At 35.0% G+C, this 9,266-nt stretch overlaps 3 protein-coding genes across 3 annotated transcripts in view; 2 read left to right on the forward strand and 1 right to left on the reverse strand.

Annotated features, from left to right (window-relative positions):
* Window positions 1–476: 476 nt before the first annotated feature.
* LOC136062518 (early nodulin-like protein 9) lies at window positions 477–1,946 on the forward strand. Its single transcript, XM_065761623.1, has 2 exons — window positions 477–928; window positions 1,228–1,946. The coding sequence occupies exons 1-2, from the start codon at window positions 724–726 to the stop codon at window positions 1,677–1,679; spliced, it is 657 nt and encodes a 218-aa protein (XP_065617695.1). The 5' UTR covers window positions 477–723; the 3' UTR covers window positions 1,680–1,946.
* Window positions 1,947–4,824: 2,878 nt separating this feature from the next.
* LOC111989420 (early nodulin-like protein 9) lies at window positions 4,825–6,294 on the forward strand. The gene is made up of 2 exons (XM_024021202.2): window positions 4,825–5,276; window positions 5,576–6,294. The coding sequence occupies exons 1-2, from the start codon at window positions 5,072–5,074 to the stop codon at window positions 6,025–6,027; spliced, it is 657 nt and encodes a 218-aa protein (XP_023876970.1). The 5' UTR covers window positions 4,825–5,071; the 3' UTR covers window positions 6,028–6,294.
* A 1,220-nt stretch (window positions 6,295–7,514) lies between these two features.
* Window positions 7,515–9,266, reverse strand: part of LOC111989419 (protein disulfide-isomerase 5-4) — a gene marked incomplete in the record, with an annotated part of 10,963 nt that continues 9,211 nt past the window's right edge. The window contains 5 exon segments of the mRNA XM_065761618.1: window positions 7,515–7,782; window positions 7,905–7,982; window positions 8,084–8,196; window positions 8,199–8,235; window positions 8,684–8,905. Of these exon segments, the coding sequence (XP_065617690.1) occupies window positions 7,705–7,782; window positions 7,905–7,982; window positions 8,084–8,196; window positions 8,199–8,235; window positions 8,684–8,905 (528 nt within the window).

Below are 9,266 nucleotides of genomic sequence, written 5' to 3' on the forward strand. Positions count from 1 at the left end.
TAATTTATGTGTATCGTGTGTGCAACAATATGTGTGTACTAACAATTAGCTAAAAAGATTAGTTGTAAATAGGGCTCATCAAAATTACTAATATAACCTAGATTGATACAAAACAAGAGGAATGACATTGCTAAAGTTATCTGTATATTATTAACAACAACAAAAAAGTTATCTGCATATTATTCCCTACAAGTCAGCCCTCTTGTAAAATTAATTTGATCCATTTATACTGCAAATTGGATCTGCCACAACTTTAAAGTTTAAACTTTTTAAACATCTTTGTGAGAAGAAAGAAAAGAAGCTCGAGATGGAAACTATTCATGTCATGTGAAGACAGGCTTAGCTTGCATGGATGTTCATAAGATGTCATTAGATTAACCGAGAGCACAAGACATGAATATTCTTGATAATGTTAAAGCAAAGTATAAACCCACAAGCCAAGTTATACAAAAGCTCCGAAAGTGAAGAGAACAACCTAGCTCTTATTATAAAGTCGCACAAATGCTTTGCACTAGGAGTTAAGTCATCCAAAGAATTGAGAATAAGAAAAAGTTGCAAAAGCTTCAATGCCACAGCTTGTAAAGTTCCACGCAGCTTGGCCTACAAAAACCTCGACCCTGACACCATTCTTGCCACACCTCTAGCTCCACCTGAATTTGAGATCTCAGTTTTTAGCTGAAATAAAAACCTTTTCCACATCTAATCACCCATTTGTTCCTTACAATGGCTAACACTATTTTTAAACTAAATCCTCAAAACAAAGTATTGTATGCAGTGGGGCTCTTTTGTCTCATGCTGTTGGTGCAGAAGGGAGCTGCAACTCAGTTCACTGTTGGAGGCTCAAAGGGCTGGAGCGTTCCAAGTTCCACTGATGTCCACTTCAACCAATGGGCAGAAAATAACCGATTTCAAATCGGAGACTCTATTCGTAAGTTGTTATCATTCCCAAGCTGTCTTCATTTTAACATAAATTATTGGTTGTTCAATGCACCATTTTCTCAGTACAGAAATATCTGTACAATATTTTTATATACATATACAAGAAAATTTTGACCTATGAGGCTCTTGATTAGGCTTGACTCAAGGATACATGATCAATCTTGGATTTTTCTTTTTTTTTTTCCCTATCAAAACAAATGGAATCTAAGTATTGAATTAATTAGCAAATGATGTATTATTTGAAATTACTTGAATTAACTTTTAAGTACAACTCTGTCACACTTGCAGTTTTTAACTACCAACCCGACCAAGACTCGGTGCTTCAAGTAAACCAGGACAGCTACAACAATTGCAACACTGACTCATATCAGCAAAAATACACTGATGGCCACACTGTTGTCCAGTTGCCTCAATCTGGGCCTTTCTACTTCATAAGTGGCAACAAAGACAACTGTCAAAAAAATGAAAAGATGGTGGTTATTGTATTGGCAGATAGAAGCAACAGCTCTCAGAATACTAACACAACCACATCTCCTCCACCTTCAGGCTCAACAGATATAACACCATCTCCAGCACCTGCCGGTGAGGAGTCTCCGTCACCACCACCTACCGGTGAGGAGACTCCAGCTCCTGTCAGTGAAACTCCTCCTCCTCCTCCAAGTGGAGCTTCTTCAATCTTCATTAGTTCTGTCACTACCCTTGGAGCATTCACTGCTTCATCTCTTTATTTCTTACTCTAAGTATAATGTTTGAATGATTGAGTTGGTTTTCTTTTTCTTTTCATTTTTTCTTTCTTTTATTTTTTTACCCCCATTGTTTTTCGTACCTTGAGCTCAGTAGGTTCAACTGGGTTTTCAAAGGTGGAATGGTTTGTTATACAGTTGAAATAAGCAAGCTACCAATGATATGCTATTTGTGGTGCTTGTAATTTCACCATTATTGATGTTCGTAAATAAGGGAATAAATGAATTTTTATACTGTGTGGATAACACGAATTTCGTGTTAAATGTTCTTATTTCTGTCTCTTTCTCTGATTCTGGGGCTTTTTATACATGAAAAAAAAAAAAAAAAAAAAAAAAAAAAAAAAACTTCATTTGAAACCGTATATATAAAGTGATTAAAGCACAAAGATATCTTTTATCATTACCCAAGACTTAAATCCCAAAATGGCTAGTTAATAGGATTGTTCAAACCGATGATCTTGACTTGAGCCAAGCTGGTGTGCACAGGTTGATGATTGGTGATTTTTAAGATAACTGCAGGTCGACCAGAGCAGTTTCAGAATTTCGATAAAAACTACATTGCACCAAAGGTATATATCTATAACTTATTTCTCTCTTCTTATCTCGGATCAATCAAACTACCATTTCTCTCTTTCTTCCTCTCACATCTTCTCATTCTCTTCTTGCTTCATCTTCAAGGTAGCTTCAATTTCAATTGTTGGTAAGGCCTGATGTTGGGGACTAAGCCTTCATGAGAGCCTGATGATAGACCTTGGGGTTGCACAATGAGGTATTGCAAACCACCGCGTGCAACAAGTGTCAATCGAAGCTTGTTTGGGTATGATGTGGTTGAGTTTTAGGGATCCTAAATTTGCTCTCCTTTGAGATCCCATATCCACTTTCCCGACGGCTATCACGGTGCGGTCGTGTTGATTGAAATTCAATTAAGTTTGATGTGATTTGGTTTTACAATTGATCTTCATTCCTTTGAGGTCCTCTCTGGGCACCTGACTACTACACCGATCGCACCAAACCATGTACACCCCCACTAGTTAAGTCATTTAACCTAGGCCTACCTAGTACATACCTGATGAAGGACTCAATAGTTTACACACCCACTCAACACACACCACTCAACACATATTAGTGCAATTTCTTTTGTGCCATTATGTCCACCCACAAAATCTATCCAAAATTTGTCCTTTTATGTTCATTTTCAATAGAGGAAAATAATATGCAGGTGGAATTTAACATATCCTCTCTCTCTTTTTCTTCAGGTGACATGATAATGATCATCCCTCAATTTTATGAGGGTATCTCATAAAATGGTATCATAAGATCATTATCATGAGATGGTATTTTGTAACATAAAGACATACAACACCTCACTTTACGAGACAATCTCATAAAATAAATTTTTTTTTTTTTTCAATTTCCACGTAAAAAAAAAAAAAAAAAAAACAATAGCCTATTTTTATGTCAAGATATTATTACATGTCTTATGTGTACACCAATGGTCTGAAAAATATTTGAATAATTGAATGCATTATTATTTGGGCTTCTTATTCCATATTTGACCTATGAGTCAAACATATTTAACTATATAAAATACAATATCACAAGAGTTACACTGACACATAACTATTTCCATGTATAACCAATATGTAAACAATTTGTTTTTCTAAATGAGCATTCTTTAAAGTGCACCTATTACCAAATATGTAGAATAATTCAGCCTATAAAAATTTTAAATTGAGAAATTAAATCTAGACATGTTAACATTTGATACAAAAATAAAATTTTGTATCACATGGATTAGCGGTTAGTTTCAAATAATTCTTAAGCGATAAAACATTATATATATATATATGGGTCCGGTTAATGTGTGCCCTTAGGGCACACATTAACCATCTATTTTGAGAAAATTTTTATGGAAAATTAAAAAAGCTGTCAAAATAGTGAATTACTTTTTCGTTTTTCTATAAAAAGTTTCTTAAAATGAATTACTAATATATGCCTTAAGAGCACACGTTAGTAAATCCCTTTATATGTATAGATGTGTGTGCGCACGTGCGCATGTTAAGGGAAAAAAAAAAGTATATATGGATTACATATATGTCACTTGCCTCACCAGCTATCACACCAGAACATAGTTTCAACAACCTATTCTTCTATCTTAGAACTCCCCAACAGGCCCTAAACCGAAGAACTCCTATTACTCTCAATGTTAAGATTGATGCAGCTCCAGTAGCTCAAATTGTTAAACCTAAACCTTAAGTAACTAACCCCAAAGCTTTTAGTTACTAAACCCACCATCAATAATGAAGAAGACAGCTCTCTAAAAAAATAATAATGAAGAAGGCACTATTTAAACACTGAGAAAAAACAACCACACGTCCACACCTATTGAGCAATAACCTTATCAAAATAAAATTTTTAACATTCTACGATTAAAGAGCTAGCATATAGGCCTTTTAATTAGGTCCAAAATTTGGTCTATTAACTCAACCCCTAAAACCCATTAATCCAAGTCCCAAAAATAAATTCCAAAAAGATTAAAAGTGTGACAACATAAGGAAAGTGTTAGGCATATTTACACTATTCCTTAAAAAAGATTGGGCAGTGTACACACAATTCAGTTTTTGAATTGAAATCATGTCTTAAAGTCATGATTTCAATTCAAAAAATAATTTATGTGTATCGTGTGTGCAACAATATGTGTGTACTAACAATTAGCTAAAAAGATTAGTTGTAAATAGGGCTCATCAAAATTACTAATATAACCTAGATTGATACAAAACAAGAGGAATGACATTGCTAAAGTTATCTGTATATTATTAACAACAACAAAAAAGTTATCTGCATATTATTCCCTACAAGTCAGCCCTCTTGTAAAATTAATTTGATCCATTTATACTGCAAATTGGATCTGCCACAACTTTAAAGTTTAAACTTTTTAAACATCTTTGTGAGAAGAAAGAAAAGAAGCTCGAGATGGAAACTATTCATGTCATGTGAAGACAGGCTTAGCTTGCATGGATGTTCATAAGATGTCATTAGATTAACCGAGAGCACAAGACATGAATATTCTTGATAATGTTAAAGCAAAGTATAAACCCACAAGCCAAGTTATACAAAAGCTCCGAAAGTGAAGAGAACAACCTAGCTCTTATTATAAAGTCGCACAAATGCTTTGCACTAGGAGTTAAGTCATCCAAAGAATTGAGAATAAGAAAAAGTTGCAAAAGCTTCAATGCCACAGCTTGTAAAGTTCCACGCAGCTTGGCCTACAAAAACCTCGACCCTGACACCATTCTTGCCACACCTCTAGCTCCACCTGAATTTGAGATCTCAGTTTTTAGCTGAAATAAAAACCTTTTCCACATCTAATCACCCATTTGTTCCTTACAATGGCTAACACTATTTTTAAACTAAATCCTCAAAACAAAGTATTGTATGCAGTGGGGCTCTTTTGTCTCATGCTGTTGGTGCAGAAGGGAGCTGCAACTCAGTTCACTGTTGGAGGCTCAAAGGGCTGGAGCGTTCCAAGTTCCACTGATGTCCACTTCAACCAATGGGCAGAAAATAACCGATTTCAAATCGGAGACTCTATTCGTAAGTTGTTATCATTCCCAAGCTGTCTTCATTTTAACATAAATTATTGGTTGTTCAATGCACCATTTTCTCAGTACAGAAATATCTGTACAATATTTTTATATACATATACAAGAAAATTTTGACCTATGAGGCTCTTGATTAGGCTTGACTCAAGGATACATGATCAATCTTGGATTTTTCTTTTTTTTTTTCCCTATCAAAACAAATGGAATCTAAGTATTGAATTAATTAGCAAATGATGTATTATTTGAAATTACTTGAATTAACTTTTAAGTACAACTCTGTCACACTTGCAGTTTTTAACTACCAACCCGACCAAGACTCGGTGCTTCAAGTAAACCAGGACAGCTACAACAATTGCAACACTGACTCATATCAGCAAAAATACACTGATGGCCACACTGTTGTCCAGTTGCCTCAATCTGGGCCTTTCTACTTCATAAGTGGCAACAAAGACAACTGTCAAAAAAATGAAAAGATGGTGGTTATTGTATTGGCAGATAGAAGCAACAGCTCTCAGAATACTAACACAACCACATCTCCTCCACCTTCAGGCTCAACAGATATAACACCATCTCCAGCACCTGCCGGTGAGGAGTCTCCGTCACCACCACCTACCGGTGAGGAGACTCCAGCTCCTGTCAGTGAAACTCCTCCTCCTCCTCCAAGTGGAGCTTCTTCAATCTTCATTAGTTCTGTCACTACCCTTGGAGCATTCACTGCTTCATCTCTTTATTTCTTACTCTAAGTATAATGTTTGAATGATTGAGTTGGTTTTCTTTTTCTTTTCATTTTTTCTTTCTTTTATTTTTTTACCCCCATTGTTTTTCGTACCTTGAGCTCAGTAGGTTCAACTGGGTTTTCAAAGGTGGAATGGTTTGTTATACAGTTGAAATAAGCAAGCTACCAATGATATGCTATTTGTGGTGCTTGTAATTTCACCATTATTGATGTTCGTAAATAAGGGAATAAATGAATTTTTATACTGTGTGGATAACACGAATTTCGTGTTAAATGTTCTTATTTCTGTCTCTTTCTCTGATTCTGGGGCTTTTTATACATGAAAAAAAAAAAAAAAAAAAAAATCTTCATTTGAAACCGTATATATAAAGTGATTAAAGCACAAAGATATCTTTTATCATTACCCAAGACTTATATCCCAAAATGGCTAGTTAATAGGATTGTTCAAACCGATGATCTTGACTTGAGCCAAGCTGGTGTGCACAGGTTGATGATTGGTGATTTTTAAGATAACTGCAGGTCGACCAGAGCAGTTTCAGAATTTCGATAAAAACTACATTGTACCAAGGGTATATATATCTATAACTTATTTCTCTCTTCTTATCTCGGATCAATCAAACTACCATTTCTCTCTTTCTTCCTCTCACATTTTCTCGTTCTCTTCTTGCTTCGTCTTCAAGGTAGCTTCAATTTCGATTGTTGGTAAGGCCTGATGGTGGGGACTAAGCCTTCATGAGAGCCAGATGATAGACCGTGGGGTTGGGCAATGAAGTATTGCAAACCACCGCGTGCAATAATAGTGTCAATCGAAGCTTGTTTGGGTATGATGTGGTTGAGTTTTCAGGATCCTAAATTTGCTCTCTCCTTTGTGATCCCATATCCACTTTCCCTACGTCTATCACGGTGTGGCCGTGTTGATTGAAATTCATTTAAGTTTGATGTGATTAGGTTTTACAGTTGATCTTCATTCCTTCGAGGTCCTCTCTGGGCACCTGACTACTACACCGATCGCACCAAACCGTGTAAACCCCCCACTAGTTAAGTCATTTAACCTAGGTCTACCTAGTACATACCTGATGAAGAACTCAATAGTTTACAAACCCACTCAATACATATTAGTGTAATTTCCTTTGTGCTCTTATGTCCACCCACAAAATCTATCCAAAATTTGTGTCTTTTTATGTTCATTTTCAATAGAGGAAAGTAATATGCAGGTGGAATTTAACATATCCTCTCTCTTCTTTTCTTCAGGTGACATGATAATGATCACCCCTCAATTTTATGAGGGTATCTCATAAAATGGTATCATAAGATCATTATCATGAGATGGTATTTTTTAACATAAAGATATACAACATCTCACTTTACAAGACAATCTCATAAGATAAATTTTTTTTTTTTTTTTTTCAATTTCCACGTTTATAGATCATTTAACAATCCTACTATCCAATAATTTACTTGAATCAAAAGGACAAATAAAATGGAGGCAAAACATTACAACCAGAAACATCAGATTTCTTTTTCCAAATAATTTCCTCTAATAGTAACTAAAATGGCGAACAATTAAAGCGTTTCTTTCTTCATTACATATATTTATAATATAATAGATTGCAAAAAATCCTCACTAGTAAATGGTCTGAGAAAATAAGAATTTTTTTATAGGCTTAAAGATCTCACCTATCTATCAAAAATTTTTTCCTAATTCTACTTTCTTCATCAGTCTAAAAGTGTTGTGCAGAATGGAATCCAAAATTCCAGCAACCTGAAACATGCAAGTGAACAGTAGTTAACAATAGCAAGCAATGAGATCTTAAAAGTTGAAAAAAAAAAATATATATATATATATAGAGAGAGAGAGAGAGAGAGAGAGAGTAAGATACCCACCGTGAAAACACCTCCAATAATAGCGCAGATATTTGTGAGAAAATGTGAAAATGACTTTGGATTCTCAGTTATTAAAACCTGACAAAGAAGAAGACAAAAATATATATATATATATATGGAAGATGAGAACCAGGGGATAAATAATTAATAAATGAATACCATGTAGTTTGTTACTAAACCTGCATCGGAGAAAGCTCAAAATGGAATTTTGCAACAGGTATGTATACGCTTTGCGCCAAACTGCTGTGGGCTGTGTACTCATACTCCTCAACTAACTTATGAGGCCTTTTACCATCACCTCCGTTTTAACAATTTGAACATAATGCTCTATCTGCAAGTGAACTAATCTGATTAATGCATGTCTATATATAGTGCCCAAACAACAAAATATTCACATTCAAAATCCCACAGCTCATTTAATTCTCATTCACTCAGGAGGCCAATTAAAAAGAGTAGTTTGGGGCCTTGTGGTTACTGACAGGAATGAATCTCTTATAATCTAATTTCTGCTAGAGGAGGGGAGCCCACGTCAGATATTATCTATCTCATTCAGCAAGAATTAACTATAATGAGTATTTCTGACAAAATATACGGGACAAATGGATTCAATCTGGTTCTGGTCCTTGAAAAAATCCAAGAACCAAACAATGCTGATTTCTTTCACATAAGCAGTAAAATAAAAACAATTACATGCGGATGGCTGGGCATGTGAAGAACATTAGAGAAGAGAAATTAAATTAAATAAAGTAGTAAAGATCACATAAACTTTACAAACTTACTGTAACATTTGCACCTAAATCTCGGTGATTAATGAATGATCGCCCATTTAACCTGTCATGGCTTCCACCAATATAAGGTATCAAGCGCTTCACATCAGACATCGCTCTAGGTGCAATCTTCCGACCAAATGAAAGATGGGATATGACATGTGACATATTCATTTGAGTAGAATCAAAAGAATGGGCTCCTGAACGAGCTGAGAAGATCAGGTTTCCTGGAACCTGCAGAGAACAAGACAGCTTTTGTTTGAAACTGAACACCCAAATAAAAAGTGTGTTTCCCTTTGGGTTCAATTTGCAGGGTCTAAATGGCCAGAATATTGTGAGAACAAAAAGATAATTACTATAACTGCTTAAGCTATAACTGCTGCATTATTATTGCCAAAGTTATGTAGTTGTTTGTAGCACAAATTAAAGAATGTCAAGCATCTAAAACTAAAAGCAAGCTCACATCTGAAAACTAAGCAACTAAACGGCTCTGTGGCAATTACAGTTCCCTTATGGTCACCTAAAATATCAAAGCAATACTTCCATATATTTTCATTTTCGTAGGAAATTACCCTTTTTTTTTTTTTTTTTTTTT

Source organism: Quercus suber, unplaced genomic scaffold (genome assembly GCF_002906115.3).
Source record: "Quercus suber isolate HL8 unplaced genomic scaffold, Cork oak 2.0 scaffold_422, whole genome shotgun sequence".
NCBI lineage: Eukaryota > Viridiplantae > Streptophyta > Magnoliopsida > Fagales > Fagaceae > Quercus > Quercus suber.